This window comes from Puma concolor, chromosome D4 (genome assembly GCF_028749965.1).
Source record: "Puma concolor isolate L17-30 chromosome D4, mPumCon1.1.hap2, whole genome shotgun sequence".
Lineage (NCBI taxonomy): Eukaryota > Metazoa > Chordata > Mammalia > Carnivora > Felidae > Puma > Puma concolor.
The window spans coordinates 29,448,420-29,468,345 of record NC_141679.1 but is presented as its reverse complement, the minus strand read 5'-3'; the positions used below and the strand labels follow the sequence as shown (position 1 = coordinate 29,468,345).

Here is a 19,926-nt window from a genome sequence, read left to right as displayed (position 1 = left end):
AGTTTACTGAGTTTTTGTATTGAATGGGTTTGGATTTTAGTAAATACTTTTTCTGCATCTATTGATATGATCACATGATTTGTCTTTTTTAGCCTGTTGATGTGATTGATTACATTAATTCATTCTCAAAAGTTAAAACAGCCATGCATACCTGTGACAAATTCCACTTGGTTGTGATGCAGAATTCTTTTTGCACTGTTAGATTAAGTTTGCTAATATTTAGTTGAGGATTTTTGTTTCTATGTTAAGGAGAGATATTGGTCTCTAAGTTTATCAAATTTATCCCCATAGAGTTGCTCATAGAGTTCCTTTATTATTCTCTTAATGCCCATAGTGATGTAGTGATGTCTTCTCTTTCATGTCTGACATTAGCAATTTATGTTCTCTTTTTCTTTTTTTTTTTTTTCAGCTTAGCCTGGATGGAGACTTAAATTGATTGTATTGATCTATTCCAAAAACCAAGAAAATCATTGATTTTCTCTATTGATTTCCTGTTTTCCGTGTTGTTATTATTTCTTCTGTTTACTTTGCTCTTCTTTATCTTAATTAAGAGCTTAATTTGCTCTTCTTTATCTATATAGCTCCCTGAGGTAGAAACTTAGATTGTTGATCTTAGATATTGCTTATTTTCTGAATATGCATTTAGTGCTATAAATTTTCCTCTAACCACTACTTTTGTTGCATACCACAAATTTTGATGAATTGTGTTTTCATTTTCACTTAGTTCAAGATAATTTTAAATTTCTCTTGAGGTTTCTTGAGCCATGGGTTACTTAGAAGTGTGTTGTTGAATCTCTACATAATTTGGGATTTTCAAGTTATGTTTCTGTTACTGATTTCTGGTTTATAATTCCTTTTTGGTCTTAGAGCAGATACTGTATGATTTCTATTAATTTAAATTTGGAAAGGGGTGTTTTATAGTCAGAATGTGGTGTATCTTGGTGAACGTTCCTTGTGAACTTAAGAAGGATGTGTGTTCTGCTCTGGTTGGATGAAGTAGACTACAAATGGCAATATATATAGTTGATTGATGGTTTTTTGAGTTCAACTATGTCCTTACAGATTTTCTGTCAACTGGATCAGTCCATTTCTGATAGAGTGATGTTGACATATCTTCAGCTATGATAGTAGATTCATCTCCTTGCAATTCTGTTATTTTTTACTCATATAATTTTATACTCCATTATTAGGCACACACCAGTTAAAGATTGTTATATCTTCTTGGAGAATTTATGCCTTTATCTATATGTAATGAACTTCTATATTCCTGATAACTTTGCTTGCTTTGAAGCCAGCTCTAAAATTAGTATACCTACTCCTGCTTTCTTTTGACTAGTGTTAGTTATATTTTTCTCCATCCATTAGTTTTAATCTGTCTGTTTCTTTATATTTAAAGCTGGTTTCTTGTAGACAAGGTATATATAGTTGAGTCGTGTTTTTTGATCCACTCTGTCAGTCTGTATCTTTAAATTGGTGCAGTTAGACCACTGAGGTTCAACGTGATTATTGACATAGTTGGATTAATATCAATTATATTCCTTACTGCTTTATATTTGTTGCTTTTGTTATTTGTTCCTCTTTTTGTCTTCCACTCTTTTACTGCCTTTTGTGTTTGAAATATACATTTATAGCTAATCTAAATCCACTTTCACATAACACTACACCACTTCACAGATAGTGTGAGTACTATTCAATAATAAAATAATCCTAATTCCCCCTTTTTGTTTCTTGTATCATTATCATACATTTCACTTATACATAGCATACATAAGTGCACACACACACATAATTGAGTACCTTGTTCCTATTTAATATTATTTGAACAATTTGTTTTCTGTTACATCAGCTAAGAATAGGAAAAATAGGGTTACCCATGTGGCTCAGTTAAGCGTCTGACCCTGGATTGCGGCTCAGGTCATGATCACACGGCTGTGAGATCAAGCCCTGCATCATGCTCTGTGCTGGCTGTGAAGTGTGCTTGGGATTCTCTCTCTCCCTCTTTCTCTGTCCCTACCCTACTCACGATCTCTCTAACTAGATAGATAGATAGATAGATAGATAAAATAAATTCAATAAATAAATAAATAAATAAAATATTGAAAATAGGAAAATAAGTTTTTATTTTGCCTTTATTATTTTTTCTTTGATGCTCTTTATGTAGATCTGAATATCTCATCTATATTATTTTTCTTCTCTCTTTTTTATGTCTTTATTTATTTAATTTTTTTTAAATTTACATCCAAGTTAGTTAGCATATGGTGCAACAATGATTTCAGGAGTAGATTCCTTAATGCCCCTTACCCATTTAGCCCATCCCCCCTCCCACAACCCCTCCAGTAACCCTCTGTTTGTTCTCCATATTTAAGAGTCTCTTATGTTTTGACCCCCTCCCTGTTTTTATATTATTTTTGCTCCCCTTCCCTATATTCATCTGTTTTGTATCTTACAAAACATATGTCTTCATATGAGTGAAATCATATGGTATTTGTCTTTCTCTGACTAATTTCGCTTAGCATAATACCTTCTAGTTCCATCCACATAGTTGCAAATGGCAAGATTTCATTCTCTTTGATTTCTGGGTAATACTCCATTGTGTGTGTGTGTGTGTGTGTGTGTGTGTGTGTGTGTGTGTGTGTGTATCTGTGTGTGTATATACACAGATACACACACACACACACTATATACACACCACATCTTCTTTATCCATTCATCCATGGATGGACATTTGGGCTCTTTCCACACTTTGGCTATTGTTGATAGTGCTGCTATAAACATTGGGATGCATGTGTCCCTTCGAAGCAGCATACCTGTATCCCTTAGATAAATACTTAGTAGTGCAATTGCTGGGTCTTAGGGTAGTTCTATTTTTAATTTTTTGAGGAACGTCCATAGTGTTTTCCAGAGTGGCTGCACCAGTTTGCATTCCCACCAGCAGTGCAAAAGAGATCCTCTTTCTCCACATCCTCGTCAAGATCTCTTGTTGCCTGAGTTGTTAATGTTAGCCATTCTGACAGGTGTGAGGTGGTATCTCATTGTGGTTTTGATTTGTATTTCCCTGATGATACGTAATGTTGAGCATTTTTTCATGTATCTGTTGGCCATCTGGATGTCTTCTTTGGAGAAGAGTCTGTTCATGTCTTTTGCCCATTTCTTCACTGGATTATTTGTTTCACTGGATTATTATGTGTTGAGTTTGATAAGTCCTTTGTAGATTTTGGATACTGACCCTTTATCTGATACGTCGTTTGCAAATATCTTCTCCCATTCTGTCGGTTGCCTTTTAGTTTTGCTGATTGTTTCCTTCGCTGTGAGAAACTTTTTATTTTGATGAGGTCCCAGTAGTTCATTTTTGCTTTTGGTTCCCTTGCCTCCGGAGATGTGTTGAGTAAGAAGTTGCTGTGGGCAAGATCAAAGAGTTTTTGCCTGTTTTTTCCTCGAGGATTTTGATGGCTTCCTGTCTTACATTGAGGTCTTTCATCCATTTTGAGTTTATTTTTGTGTATGGTTTAAGAAAGTGGTCCAGGTTCATTCTTCTTCATGTCTCTGTCCAGTTTTCCCAGTACCACTTGCTGAAGAGACTGTCTTTATTCCATTGATAGTCTTTCTGCTTTGTCAAAAATTAGTTGGCCATATGTTTGTGGGTCCATTTCTGGATTTTCTATTCTGTTCCATTGATCTGAGCATCTGTTTTTGTGTCATGTCATTCATTCACTCATTCATTCATTTATTATTTTGAGAGAGACAGAGGGAGAGGGTGGGAGCAGGGGAGGGGTGGAGAGGGAGAGGGAGACAGAGAGAGAGAGAGAATGAATCCCAAGCAGGCTCTACACTGTCAGTACAGAGCCCGATGTGAGGTTTGAACTCACAAACCACAAGATCATGACCTGAGACAAAATCAACAGTTGGTCACTCAACCAACTGAGCCACCCAGGTGCCCCTCTCCTTCACTTTTAAAGAATAATTTCACAGGGTACAGAATTTTAGATTGTGTATTTTTTTTTTTCTCACAACCCTTTTAATATTTCAGTCTACTCTTCTTGCTTGCATGGTTTCTGAGAAGTTGGATATAATCCTATCTGTTTTCCCTATAGTTAAGATGTATTTTCCCTCTGGCTTCTTTCAGGACGTTTTATCTTTGATTTTTTTTTTCTTTTTTTTTTCTTTTTTTTTTTGTAGTTTCAAAGTGATATGCTTAGGAGCAGTTTTTGGCATTTATCCCACTTGGTATTCTCTGGGCTTCCTGGAATGGTGATTTGGTATCTGACATTAATTTGGGAAATTTCTCCGTCATTTTTCAAAATTTTTTTGTTTTTCTCTCTCCCTCTTTTCCTTCTAGTACATCAATTACACATATATTTTTTGTAGTTGTCCCACATTCCTTGAATATTCTGTTCTGTTTTTTTCAATCTTTGTTTCTTGTTTTTTCGGGTATTTTTGTTGTTGTTTTTTGTTTTTTTGGGTTTTTTTGTTTTTAAGGTTCCCGTGGATATATCCTCTAGCTCAGACATTTTTTCCTCAGCCAGTCCACTATTTAGCCCACCAAAAGCATTCTTCATCTCTGTTAGTGTTTTCATTTCTGTTAGTGATCTCTAATAGTACTTTTTTTTAAAGATTCCCTTCTCTCTGCTTACATTGCCCATCTGTTCTTACATGCTGTCTATACATTAGTGCTCTTAGCATATTAATCATAGTTGCTTTTAATTCCCAGTCTAATAATTCTAACATCTCTGCATGTCTGGTTATAATTATTGCCTTGTCTCTTAAACTGTGTTGTTGTTGTTGTTGTTTTCCTTTTGCTATGCCTTGTAATTGTTTTCTTGATAGCTAGATATGCTGTACTAGGTAACAGCAACTGCTGTGAATAGGCTTTTGTATTTTGGTGGTGAGATATGAGAGGAGGGGAAGTGTTCTATAGTCTTTTAATTAGGTCTCAGTCTTTTAGTGAGCTTATGCCTCTGGACTGTGAACTTCATGAGATTCCTCAGGTTTTTTTCTCCGCCTAACTTAGTTGTCCAGAGCTGACTGGAATTGGTTATTTGTCTTCCCCTACGTCTATTAGGTTCTGATAATACCATATGAGGTTGGGCTCTGATTAACTAGTTTCCCTTGAAGGCAGGTCTTGTTAAGAACGGAGTGCTCTAGGGGTGCCCGGGTTGCTCAGTCAGTTGAGCGTCCGACTTCAGCTCAGGTCATGATCTCACAGTTCATGGGTTCAAGCCCCACATTGGGCTCTGTGCTAACACTCAGAGCCTGGAACCTGCTTCAGATTATGTGTCTCCCTCTCTCTGCCCCTTCCCCACTCATGCTCTGTCTCTCTCTGTCTCTCAAAAATGAATAAACGTTAAAAGAAAACAATTTAAGAATGGAGTGCTCTATTGTATTCAAAACCTAAAGTAGAAGTGGAATTACTCCCACTGTTTACTCTGAGGACCTGGTTAAGCTCCTAAGTTTCATAATTTTGTGGGACCCTTCCATAACTGGATCCCACTGGAATTTTTAACTCTCAAGAGTTATCCACACTGGGCCTCCAACCACTCACTAATTACAACTCAGGTTTTCCTACCTGGGCACTGGTTCCCATGGCAGTTACCACTTGTGGATCTCTACTCCAGTAAGTCACAATTTCCTGTATTTGCTTGTCTGTCTTTCCAGTCTTGGGGGCCAAGATTTGTCCTGTGTCCTGACCCTCTCTTAAGGATGCAAGAAGAATTGTTGATTTTTCAGTCTGTTTTGCTTTGTACTTGTTGTTAAGACAGAGCGGTCACTTCCAAGGTCCTTTCATGCACAACAGGAGACTGGAAGTCTCCATATGCCGTATATGAAAATCTATATAACTACAATACCATTATTATATTTAAAAATTGATACTAATTCCATAGCACCGTTATGTATTTATTTAAAATTTTTTTTAACATTTATTCATTTTTTGAGAGAGGGAGGGAGGGAGACAGAAAGAGAGAGAAAGAGAGAATGTGAGTGGGGGAGGGACAGAGAGAGGAGACACAGAACCTGAAGCAGGCTCCAGGCTCTGAGCTGTCAGCACAGAGTCCGACTCAGGGCTCCAACTCACAAACCATGAGATCATGACCTGAATTAAGTTGGGTGCTTAACTGGCTGAGCCAACCAGGCGCCCCTAGCACCATCATGTATTTAGTCAGACAGTAAATTCTCTTGATTGTCCCCCATTTTTTTTTTTACAGTTGATTCTTTTGGAATCAGAAGTCAAAGCTGAATTTGGCTGATAGGTTCAAAAATCTCTTTCAATCTGTAGGTTCCCAATTTCTCTTTGTTTTTGTTTTGTAAAGTATTTGTTGAAATAATATGGTTACTTTTCCCCACCGTCAGATTATAGAGCATTCTGCCATCTCCAGTGTAATAAAAGATGCAAACTCCTCTCTCCCTTAATCATACATTCAATTTCTGTGTGCATTTGGGCCTATTTTGTTATTTTCTATTCTCTCCCTCTTTTTTTTTTTTTGACCTGTTGTATATTCACACACCAGTACCACTTTGTTTTAATGGTGGAGCCTTTCTAATATACCTAATATAAAATAGGGCTATTTCTCCATTTCTCTTACTTTTCAGGATTTTTCTGACAATTCTTGCTTGTTTTATATTTTAAATAAACTTTGAAACCAGTGTGCCTAGCTTTAGGAAAGATAGCTAATGTTATTTGGGGGAGGCTTATGTTAAATATATAGGTTAACTGAGGGACAACTGACATCTTTCTGACATTAAGGCTTTCGTCTACCTATCCAGGAACACTTATGTCTTTTGGTTTGTTCAGATTTACTTTTTGATCTTAAAAGAGTGTTTTAAATATTTTCCACATATGTAGGTGTTAGGCATTTTTTACTCCCAAGGTTTTATTGAGTTTTGGGGCTTGGGGGGATTTTTTTGCTCTATATAAGTGTATCTTCTTTCCAACTTTAAATTGATTTTTATTATATCATCGTATTTGGAAAATAACACCTCAAAACCATCATCATTCTTTCAGTTAACCCGAAGGAAGTAGTTACCAGTGGAGTATATGCTGTTTTTCATGTATCACTCTTAAAAATTAATGTAAGAATATAAGTTTTAATTTCATTTTACATGAAATGTTATAGTACAGGAATTTGTTAAGGTAATATCTTAGAAAAAGAGATAGAAGGTTAAATTATTTGATGTTGAAAAAGAAGTCAAAACATAATTCTCATGGTTAAAATATGCAGTCTTTTTTTCTATCTACTCTAAACCTCTGTCAAAATGTACCCAAAAAGTGAGTTTCCTTAAGGAGTCTGATCAGTTATCTTTGTTATTTATGTAAAAGACTGAGTAATAATCAGTTTAAAAGCTTGTATAATGTGATAAATGTGCTCCACATGTGTGTGCCCTTCATACCATTTCATACTTCAGTCTCCAATGGCTTACCCCACCAGCTTTCATTTTCCAAAGCAGTTTTTCAAAGTATTTATTTTTAAGTAAAATGCTCTTTGTCTTTCACCATGGCAGCTCTATTTGTGATTTATTTAGTAATACATTTCATCAAATTATAGGGTCTTAGCAACCTATACTTTCAGCCTTTTTCAGCAAGAATTTAATTAAAGGGAAATGGGAGGAGAATGCCCCTAGGTATTCCCTGTGAAATCTCTCAAAGCTGTTTCAGAAATTACTGGTGAGGAAGAGACGTGCTCAGAAAATAGCTACTTTTGCTCCACCCACAGTGCTCAGATGGAAAGCTGAGGGCAGTGGCTTCATGAGTGGGCCTGAACTCCTTTGCTGTTTATTTTACTTCTGATAGCATGTTCTCCCTCAGCAACTAATAAAATTTATTTGGTTTGGAAAATTATGTCTGCTAATCCAAAGGGGACAGACAGTCCAGAAATGCTGGGTGGCCTTCAACTTGTCCAATTCCTATGGCTTCAGCTCAGCAAGTTCCCCAAGCAGTGGCGTAAGGGCTGGAGCCTTTCCATGGACACTTTCCCATGGACTGAGCATCCCAGCCACATGTTGACATGGGGAGGCTGATTCAATCAGTCAGTGCAGATTACCACCCCCACACCCAACTCTTCTCCGCACCACCCCCCCCCCCCCGCCCCTTGAACAGTTCCCCACATGTGCTGTGTGGTCATTTAGAAACTACATACTTTCTTTGACCAGTGCACCCTGCCCTATGTTTAGACTTCCAACTATTTGCCTACCACAGTACACCAGTGGAATTTCATGTTTTACCATTGGCCGGGTGTCTTTGGCCTTGGCTTCCAAATACAGTCATGTATTTTCAGAAATGGGCTGCCTGTGTTCTTTTAAACAGCAGATGGTTGTCCCTCTCTGTGGTTTAGATAACCTAGAAGAAATTTTTTATTCTTGGCCTAAAAATCAAACCTAACTTCTCAAGTCTATCCCTGGTGTTGCTATCACAGCCCCCTGCAGGCTGCAGGTTGCAAAAAACCTTTCTGGGAGAGCTGCTGAAATCCTTCCATTAAGTCTGTGGAGTGTAAGTAATTCAGCATGACCTGACGTCTCAGGTAAATCTAAATCCATTGCTTCAAAAATATTGAGAAGTTTGATGACTGGATGGAGACTTTTTTCCTACATACTAGAATGAATGAATCAATTGAACAAATCAAAGGAAGAATGGATGCAGGACTGACGAACCAACTGGCCTCACGGTGCGACTGTGAATGTGCTTTTTTAGCTCAGATAAGAAAACTCAGGCTTTCAGTGTTGTTGAATAATATAGGCGAATGTATATAAATGAAAGGCTAGTGTAATACCATGGACAGAAAGGTAGCAAACAAGTATAGTAGTAACTAAAACTCCCATTTCTATTTATTTATTTATTGAGACTCCCTGAGAGCCTCTTTTTTTTTTTTACATTAATAGGATAACAAAATTAGTCATTGAAAAAGTTGACTTTTCAACTAAAACCTGCTGATACTGATTTGTAATAGACATTACAGTGTGTTTGGGTTTGTGTTTGCTTGGTGTTGCTGCTGTTTGCTTTGAAAAGTAATCTCTCTGCACATGTAAGTGGTGATAATGGCACAGTCCTCAAATTTGGCATGCTTCTTAGATCAAGTTTTCATGGAAATACACCTTTGGGAAAGAATACATTCTAGTGCCTTGGAATTAAGTAGTTATCCAGAAAAGCTGACCCCAATTTTTGTGGGCTTCTCTGGCAACCCAAATGGCCCTGATCTCTTTCTGGTTTGGAAAGGTGAATACTGCCTGTGTTTATCTTGAGTGAGGAAGCTTCTTCCTTCCCTTTGCCTCTCTGGCATTCCCTACCAACAGGCACTGCCCTCATTAGGAACTGTTCTTGCAGAGAATTGAATTCCGCGTTCTATTTTTATTACAGCTATTAAAAAACATTTGGAGCCAAAATTATTTAATAAGCACCTGAACTAATTTCTTTATTATACTGCCTCTTTTTGGAAAAGATGGGGCAAACAACAGTCTCAGTATTTTGGAGAGACAAAGTACAGTTTTCTAAATGCCAAGGAGCCATCTATCTAGAAGACTCTAATAGCAGAAGATGTTGGACACAGCAGAGTGCCCTGTCAGGCTTCCCTGCTTTGTGTCAGAAGTTGTTACTAAGGCTCAGATGTTCCACATGAAAGCACTGACTGGGAGCCTCTTCCTCGTATTTTAAATGAGAAAATTATAATGTACCACACATAAGTCCCAAACACCCAATCTCATTTTCCTAAAACATAGCTATAATGCAGAAAACCTCCCCTGATTAGCTAGAAGTCTGAGAGAGCCAAGTTTTTAGCTTATCATGTTTTTCTTGAATCCATTATTTTGATCAGTATCCAGGCTAGATACTGATAATTGGCTTTTTAAATTTCCATAGAAATGTATATTCATTTTATCTGGTCAGACAATACAGTACAGATGTGTATGCAGAAAACTTTAGTTATCCCCTCATTATCACCCTCTAGTACTTCTGATAACCATACCTTATACTCTTGGAGACATAGACATCTGTATAAAACAATTTTTGTCTTTTTTTAAGTAGTTACATAAACAAAAAACAAAAACAGCATCACACCCTACACATGACTCTGGAACCTGTTTTTTAACCAATATATCTTGGATAACCTTCAAGGGATATAGATCCAGCTCATTTTTATAAAATAGGAACATATTCCCTGATATGAATGGACCTTAATTTATTCAGCTGCTTGTCAACGGATGCATTCAAACTGTTTTTAATTTTGTTTTTATAGTACTGCTGCAGTGAATATCCTCCCAGTGATGCTTTTATTTCTGGCAGGCAGAGTCACAAAAGTATGGTTATGAAGGCCAGGAAGATGTCTCTTTCACAGTTCATTATGTGGTATGACACAACCAAATGAACAAAACCGTTCCCTGTCTCACCTCTGAGAACATATGTCCCCTGTACCTACTTCAGCATGGATGTCATTCTTTGAAACTTTACTGATGTGTGAGGATGAAAATGATAGCTATGTTAGTTTACCTTGCTTTACTATTAACAAGGTTGAAATCTCCATATTTTTATTGGCCTTTTGCATTTCTTCTTTGGTAATTTGCCTTCCCCCCCCTGGTTTTATTGAGATATAATTGACATATAATGTAATTTGCCTTTTTTATTTCAAAACCAACCTGGTACACTTTTAGAACATTTTATATAATCTGAATATGTTGGTCCAGTCAAATTCTGTTATGCAAATATATTAAGATCATATTGACTTGGTGATTTCTGCAACCAGTATTGATTATAAAAAGTTATTTTCTGGTGTTTGGGGGGCAAAATAGATTGTTTTCATTCAAATACTAAACATGGGTCCATAAATTTAATAATTCACAGCAAATAATCGAGTGTAGTCTGAATCAGAGGCAATAAAAGATAATTGTTAACATACACATTTTTTAAACTGTGAGAATAGAACAAAAGCATTATGTATTTGCTGACTTGAATGTGTAATTTTGCAGATCTTATATAAATTTTTAAGCAATATCTTTTATTTCAGATATTTGGTGGAACTACCATTTTACCTTAGTTTCCTTGTTACATGTGTTCATGTTTATCTACTGCTCATTCCCAACAGCTCCTACCTTTGTGCTGCCAGGCATCACTCAGCCACTGTGACCTGATGGTAAAAATCACATTTAATGCTCACAGCTGCTCTGAGAGCCTAGGAATGGTGCTGCCTGAAAACTGTCACTGAAGTGAGAAACTTCTCTAATGATGTACATAATTATTTCATATGGATCCTGAAAAAAGATAACATGTGGTGAATGCAGGTCAAAAGACATCCCTGCTGTTTGGGAAGGGAGGAGCCACTGAGCAGCCATGTTCCCTATGCACCTCAGAGTTTCCTGCCTCTTGGGGGCTTCCTGGCTCCATGACAGAGGCTACAGATCCCCTTAGCCCCTGCCCAGTAGTGTTCTACTTTAGAAAGCTGGATGGAAACCGCTCCCAAGGGTCTACTAATGTGACTAAAACTGGCTGACAGCCTAGACTTTGAAAAGACTTCCCTAAATACTGGAGGGAGTGAACACAGGGTCCAGGCATCTGGGCATCTGGCTTACATGGGAAGTCCATCTGCTTGCTCCCCTGGGCCCGGGCCCCTGTTCCAAGCAGCACCTCCACTCTTCAGTCTGCAGAGTGGAGAGGCTCATGTATAACCTTAGGTAGACAACCAGCTCCAGCATCAGACCTCCTGGGTTCAGATTGTAGCTGTGAGTCCTTGGTCTCTCTCCAACTTCAGTAGCCTTTTCTGTAAAATAAGGATAATAATGGTACCTGTTTTGTAGGATTAAACTACAGTTAACATGCTTAGCATGGTTTCAGGTGAATGCTTAATAAATGGTGGCTACCAGTCTTTAAGCCTCTCCTGTTCCTCTGCATTTGGCTTACCAGTCAGCTCTGCTGTCCCACACACTACACCTCTGTGCAGCCTCCTGGTGTTGCTTCTGTCACAGCTGTCCCTCTGAAGACCTGTCACCAGTAATGGCTGCACTTCCATCCTCTCTCATTGACTGCTCTTGGCATCTATCAAAACCATGACCTTGGGGAAGTCAGAGGGGGCCTGTCCAGTGCAATGCATGTGGTTCCCTCCCCTCCCATGTCCTCAGTCTCAGCAGTGCTGATCAGAGCCAGACCTTCCTTCTCTTCCTGGATGACATTATTCTCTGCTTGTGTATGTCCTACCTCCTCTGTCTGCAACTCCTCCTTATCTACCTGTTGTCACTGCTCAGGGCACAGACCTGGGCCCTCTTCTTCCCTGATGGAGTTCCCCGATGGGCCCTTGGAGTTCTCCACTCTTGTGTCACTCCATGCTGGCTGACGGTTCCTTAATATGTAACTTCAGCCCAGATAGCTCCCCAGAACTTTGAACTTGGATATTCAAGGGCCTACTTTATCCCTCTTTTTTGAGCGCTCCTCAGATATTCTAAATTCTATTAAAAAATAAATTTAAAAAAATGGGGCACCTGGGTGGCTCAGTCAGTTAAGCATCCGACTTTAGCTCAGGTCATGATCTCCCAGTTGGTGAGTTCAAGCCGCATGTCGGGTTCTGTGCTGACAGCTTGGACCCTGGAGCCTGCTTCAGATTCTGTGTCTCCCTCTCTTTCAGCCCCTCCCCTGCTCATGCTCTCTCTCTCTCTCTCTCTCCCTCAAAAATAAACATTTAAAAAACAAGTAAATTCGTACACCCCAAACTGAGCTCTTAGTAAATCTTCACAAATCTTCTCTTTCCTTCTTTCCATTGGAGTAATGCTAGATCCATCCAGCTCGTTGCTCAAGAAACCTGGGACAACTTTGATTCCTATCTCAACTTCACCACCTCTCATCAAATTCATTGCCAGTTCCTCTTGATGTTACTGCTAAAATACATTCCAGATACTCTTCACTTCTCCACTGCCACCTGGGTCACGCCAGCTACCAGCTCCCCCTGGGCTCCCTGCACCCATTCTAGTCCCGCACTCTGTTCTCTGTGCTGCAGCTGGAGTGATCTTTGACTGTAACTCACATCCTGGCACTCCTCTGTGTAAAGTCCTTCAGGCCAGAATAATCACTGAATAGAATCCCAGAGCCTTCCTTCCTTTGGTACCGCCTCATCACAGGCCACCTCACCTTTGCACTCTGGGGTTTCTCTCTTCTTCTGACCTTGCTCTTCCCTGTCTCGGGACCATCACAGCTGCCATTCCCCCAGCTGGAATGCCCTTCTGGCTACTCTTCACCTAGCTAATCTCAGCTCAGCTGGAGAGGCAGTCCCTGACCACCCAATCTAAATTGGGACACTTCTCTTATTCTGTTTTACCTCAGCCTGTCCTTTTCTTTAATGCCTTTTTCTCAGTTTTGGTGTGTGTATGTGATGTGTACCTCCCACCGGGCCCCAAAACAGACCTAGTCTGTTTTGTTCCCAGTTTTCTGGCCTGTACCTGGCACACAGAAGTGTTCCGTCATCTTCCTTGAGTGAATGACCACCAGCTCCTTGCCATTGATTATAACAGGGGAGGTGGCATGGGAATTGCAGCCTAGAGCACCAGTGGCATCCATGGTGTGGCCCCCAGATGTGCCAGGTGATGCAGGGGTGGGGGCACCATGGCAGTTCTTTGCCAGGCGTGGGGAGATGGGGGAAAGGGGTCCAGCAGGACTTCCCAGGAGAGTTGAAGCTCAGGGTGAGAATGTGAGATCAGAGAGTCAGAGGGGGGCCTTTATCCTGCCCTCTGTTTGCTTCTGTGAGACTCATTCCAACTCATCAGCTTTGTCTAGCCTTGCCCCAGAGTTAATCCAGGACAGAGGTCTGCAGGAGTTATGCTGAGGGAGAAGAAAAAAGAGAAATCACGAGAAATTGCACCGTGACTCCGCCTATTCATTTCCTGCTCCTGCACCCATTCCCTGGGCTTCATGCCAGCTCCTGCAGAGAAATGGCCCAGAAGCCATGGTGAAGGGAAAGCCCTGAAGGGGTTTTTGGGTAATAGGGAGGCTTTGTGCCCTCAGCTTTTGTTTTTCTTACTAAAGGCAGTAAACATTTTTGGCAGAACCTGGAAAGCACTCTGCTGTCTGTGGTGCTGCAGGTGAAGAGGCAGGAGGCCTTCCTTGGGAAAGTAGGGCTGAAAGAAGAAAGAGAAGTCTCACCAGGCCAGAACAGGCCCACTGTTCACAGGGAGGGCCCTGTGGGGACGGCCACCAGTGGCTCAGAGTTAGACAGGTGTCTCCTCACTCTACCTCCCAGGAGGTAGAACCCCTGATTCACCGACCTGACACAGGAGGAACCTCCACATACCTTCTTCTATGGAAACACAGCTCCACAAAATGTTTGGGGCCCAGAGTACCATGGTAGGGATCAGCTCTGGATCTACCAGGTCATAACCACCATATATGAAATTGTTACTAAAGGAAAAAAATTTTTTTTAACTTTCAAGCAACAGATTTGCAAATACAGTTACTGAACGTTTACTAGATGTCAAGCATTGGGCTAATCTTTGTACATGTATAATTACTGCATTTGATACTTCTGAGAACACTATGAGGGAGATAGGCCCATTTTACAGATGAGTAAGCTGAGGTTTGGAGGTTAAATAATTTTCTCAAAAGCCATCCAGTTAGTCGGTGGTAGCTCTGGGACTCAAACCCAGGTCTGATTACACATATTAAATCTTTATGATGTACTTTAAAACATAATTTTTTTTTAATTTACATCCAAGTTCATTGGCATATAGTGCAATAATGATTTCAGGAGTAGAATCCAGTGATTCATCCCCTATGTATAACACCCAGTGCTCATCCCAACAAATGTCTTCCAAACATAACTTTTTTTTAAATTAGGGATGTATACCTCAAGGCCTTTTTCCATCTTATTTTATTTTTTTTTTTAATTTTTTTTTCAACGTTTATTTATTTATTTTTGGGACAGAGAGAGACAGAGCATGAACGGGGGAGGGGCAGAGAGAGAGGGAGACACAGAATCGGAAACAGGCTCCAGGCTCTGAGCCATCAGCCCAGAGCCTGACGCGGGGCTCGAACTCACGGACCGCGAGATCGTGACCTGGCTGAAGTCGGACGCTTAACCGACTGCGCCACCCAGGCGCCCCTCCATCTTATTTTTTAATCACTTTCTTCCTTCACTGATATTTGTTTATCCTTTTTGAAAGCATTTTTTTTCCTTTGAGCATTTCTCTGATTTCTTGAGTTGAATTGGAAGCAAATTCACATTATTTTGCAAATGGACACTTGGTGAATTTCATGGATACTATAAATATTAACTGCTACTGACCATGATGAAAAGATTCACAAGCTGGATTCGTGACTGCATTTTGATCTCTCTCAGTCTTGCTTTCTCAGTAACCCTCTTCTGTTTAAAATTTTGTTTGTTTTTTGCTGAAAGGAAGAAGATTTCTCTCCCCACATCAGCTGTCATCTGCCTCTGGCTTCGGCACCTTCCCAGCCTTGAAAAAGCAACACTGCATCTTTTTGAAAAGCTAATCTCCAGTGAGAGAAATTTCCTGAGAAGGATCGAATGCTTTTTGAAAGATTCATTGCTGGTACGTGCTGGGCTTTGATTAGGAGAAAACTCCTTAAAGAGGATGCTGGGTATCATCTCTTTTTCTCAAAGCAAGGGGAAATGTAAACAGAGAATTTTAATGTATCTGCATTTTGTTGTAGAAATACCAGTGGCCGGGCTTTTCTGCATACTTGGAGTGTGTATTGAAAATGGGGGCTTCTAGATTTACTTGACTGATGCACCTTCTATTGCATATTCACAAGAATTGATATTAGAGCACACTGTTTTCAAACAATATTTCTTATTTCCATATGAAAAGTTAGTTTTAAAAAATGAAGATCTTATGAATGAGAGGAGGAATAAAACAAAACCCTAGAAGAAATATTAAAGCAACAAAAACAAGGAAGAATTCTGTAAGTTTTCTTTTGGTATAAGCCTTCCAGCCTTGAACCCTCCTCCCCTGATGTGGCTCGCCTATCCTCCCTTGTACTTGGGACTTCTTGGGCCTGGGAATTTGGGGGCTCAGTGGGCCAAATGGAATGGCCTCATTGCCTAATCCAGTGTTAGGTGGCAGGGTTCACAGGCAGCCCTCAGAACCTGAGGGGTGGGGCTGTTTTCCTTTTGTAGGAGGCAACTCTGTGGAATTTATGTGCATTTTTGTAAGAGCAGGAATAAAGACCAATGCTGCCTGAAAAAACCAGTCAAAAACTAAGGGAGGTGCCTTGCTCCCTGTGCCTCTGTTTTACCAGAACCCCTGTGGTTTCTAACATGCTTTCTCATTAGCTGTCATAACCTGGGGAAGATAGGGCGCACAGATTTTCTTCCTGCTGTACAGACGGAGAAAATTAGTTCAGAGATGGGGAAGTCAGATCTTCAGTTGGGGGCAAGGAAACTGGCAGGAGAGTGTATTCACCTCCCCACTTGAGCTGAGACTTTGGAAGGGGGAAGCTCTGAGGTTGGCTCAGTTTCCACAATGCCCACCTCCCAGACACCTTCTATTTTTTATAATTCAGTTGGAACATCCTGTTTTCTTTCTCTTTCAAATTGGAGGCTGTGTTAGGGAATCCTAATTGAAACAGTTGCCTTCTTCCTATGTCCATTGTTCCTTGTAGGTACCCCCCAGCTCTCATATGTAACTGTCCAGGCTTTCTCTCTTACTCCATAGGCTTCTTTCTGCCTTCACGGTCTGGGGTCTCCCAGGTGACTGTGGATGGTGCTATAGTCACCGTTGGCCATGGACCTGTAAGTTAAGTGGCACAAACTGAACCCAGCTGATTTGAAGTTTGCAATGTTTGACAGGAAAAAAAAAGTAAGGAAGGGAGGAAGGAAGGAAGATAGGGACAGAAGACTGAGAGAGCAGCAGAGAGGTTTTTGTTTTTAGGAAAATGACTGCTTGACCTCACCATTCAAAAGAGTTGCATAGTACCTTACTAGGTGAGAAATAAGAATGCACCTTACATAATAATAATTATAGTAAAATTCAAAATGAACAAAGGTGTTTGTTTATATAGCCCATTTCAAACATTACTTTTATTATCAGGTAAATCTCTATTTCTATTTTTAACGTAAATGTGATGGTATAATTTAATTTTCTCTAGTCCTTTTTCCGTGGCAAAATATAGTACCTGAGTTATTTCCTTGCTGTCAGGGTCCTTATTAAATTGTCTTTAGATCCTCTCCCTGTGGATAAATTCCAGTTCTATCGACATTCTGAGTTGGTTTGATTCTGCGGCCCTTCATTGGTCCTGTGGTTCTTCTCTGAACCTCCCCCATGTCCTTTTTACCTGGGCCCTCGGGCTTGAGAGCCAGGAAGCAGGCACCCCCACGGAACAGTGCCCTTACACAGCCTTCAAGTCTCCAGCTTTTATAGTTTGATCTCCCCTAGGCAGACAGCTTCGAAGGCCGTTGATCTACAAAAGTATTTATCAGGATCCTGTGTGTAGATTTCAGAGCTTCCATTATGGTCAGAGGAGGATTCCAGAGGGTGTTATTTGGTTTAATTTATTGTGGCATTGGCAGGATGTGACCTCTCTATGCCTTATCGTTCAAGGAGGTAATTACAGTGCAGAGTTGCAAGTCCCTGGTTGGCGTGGGCTGTTCTCCTCAGGCATCCTGGGGCTGCAGTGCTAGAAAACCAGGCAGGCTGGAAGATGGCTATGACGTGACTGAGTGATTAGAAGGGTAACCTGAAGAACCTGCTTCCTAATTGCATCATCTCATTCGTTTATCACAGCATGTATCTCCATGCAGTGACAAGGCCATGCGGAAGTATCAGAGAGATCTCCTAGACTCTGCTAGCAGGGTCCTGCTGTGTTTGCCTCCAGAAGAAACTTGATGCCTATTACATTAGGGTTGGATTCTGAGAGTAATTAAAGTGTGATGGTCTACGTAACTTGTATTTTATATGGAGCACTGTTAATTATGTTTCCATCTTTTGGGACTGTCCAGAAATAGCCCTGGAAATTCTATAGTTACAAGATGTTGCAAAAACAAAAGATAAAAGTGTGGTACAGGTTGTACAAAGGGAAATGATCTCCCCAAATGTTCTTTGGCCTCTCAGTGACTTGAAAGCTTGGTATTTTCTTTTCTCCTTTTTTTTTTTTTTTTTTTTGTAGTTCATTTTTTATTATTTTAAGTTTTTATTAAAAAAAATTTTTTTAATGTTTGTTTATTTCCGAGAGAGAGAGAGACAGAGCACAAGTGAGGGAGGGGCAGAGAGAGGGGAAGACACAGAATCCAAAGCAGGCTCCAGGCCCAGAGCTGTCAGCCCAGAGCCCGATGTGGAGCTCAAACCCACGAACTGGGAGATCACGACCTGTGCCAAAGCTGGAGGCTTAACCAACTGAGCCACCCAGGTGCTCCTTAAGTTTCTATTTTAATTCCAGGTAGTTAACAGACAGTATTAATATTAGTTTCAGGTGTACAATATAATGATTCAACACTTCCATATATCACCCTGTGCTCATCACAAGTATACTCCTTAATCCCCATCACCTCTTTAACTCATCCCCCACCCACCTCCCCTCTGGTAATCATTAGTTCTCTAGAATTAAGAGTCTGTTTTTTAATTTTTTTTCTCATTCTCTCATTTTTTTCCCTCTTTGCTTGTTTGGTTTCTGAAATCCACATATGAGTGCAATTATATGTTATTTGTCTTTCTCTGACATTATACATTAAGCATTATTCTATCTCCATCCATGCCATTGCAAATGGCAAGATTTCATTCTTTTTTATGGCTGAATAATATTCCATTGTGTGTGTATATATATATATATATGTGTGTGTGTGTGTGTGTGTGTAATTGTGTGTATATATGTATATACATATATATTTTTTTTTCTTTTTTTTTAATTGGTGTTCTTGTATTCTTTGGGTAAATACCCAGTAGTGTGATTGCTGGATCATAAGGTAGTTCTATTTTTAACTTTTTGAGGAATCTCTATACTGTTTTCCATAGTGGCTGTACCAGTTTGCATACCCCCCAACAATGCCCAAGGCTTCCTTTTTCTCTGCATTCTTACCAACACCTGTTGTTTCTTATGTTGCTGAGTTTAGCCATTCTGACAGGTGTGAGGTGTTTGATTTGTTTTTCTCTGATGAGTACCTTTTCATGTGTCTGTTGGCCATCTGTATTTCTTTAGAGAAATGTCAGTTCATGTCGTCAGCCCATTTTTTAATTGGATTATTCATTTTGGAGTATTGACTTTTATATGTTCTTTATAAATTGGATACTAACTCTTTATCAGTTATGTCATTTGCAAATATCTTCTCCCATTCCATAGGCTGCCTTTTAGTTTTGTTGATTGTTTCCTTTGCTGTTCAGAAGCCTTTTATTTTGATGTAGTCCAAGTAGTTTATTTTTGCTTTTATTTCCCTTGCCTCAGGAGACATCTAGAAAGAAGTTGCATGTCTAGAAGTTGCTGTAGTCAATGTCAAAGAAGTTACTGCCTGTACTCTCTCCTAGAATTTTTATTTTTCAGGTTTCAGATTTAATTATTTAATCCATTTTGAATTTATTTTTGTGTGTGGTGTAAGAAAGCGGTCCAGTTTCATTCTTCTGCATGTAGCTGTCCAGTTTTCCCAACACCATTTATAGAAGAGACCATCTTTTTCCCATTGGTTTTATTCTTTACTTCTTTGTCAAAGATTAATTGACCATATAATCGTGGGTTTATTTCTGAATTTTCTGTTCTGTTCCATTGACCTATGTGTCTATTTTTGTGCCAGTACCATACTGTTTTGATCACTACAGCTTTGTAATATAATGTGAAGTCCAGAATTGTGATACCTCTAGCTTTGCTTTGCTTTGCTTTTTCAAGATTGCTTTGACTATTCAGGATCTTTTGTGGATCTATACGCGTTTTAGAATTGTTTGTTCTAGTACTGTGAAAAATGCTATTGGTATTTTGATAGGGATTGCATTAAGTTTGTATATTGGAAAGCCTGCTATTTTCCGTTAAGA

The 19,926-nt window shown here is 39.6% G+C and overlaps 1 protein-coding gene across 4 annotated transcripts in view; it reads left to right on the top strand.

The window, feature by feature from the left end:
- Positions 1–19,926, top strand: part of FANCC (FA complementation group C) — a 271,193-nt gene that overhangs the window by 209,463 nt on the left and 41,804 nt on the right. For all 4 annotated transcript variants that reach the window (XM_025931652.2, XM_086685163.1, XM_086685161.1 and 1 more), the window contains one exon: positions 15,348–15,504. In XM_025931652.2, coding sequence (XP_025787437.1) covers positions 15,348–15,504 — 157 coding nt within the window. The remainder of the gene's footprint in view (positions 1–15,347; positions 15,505–19,926) is intronic.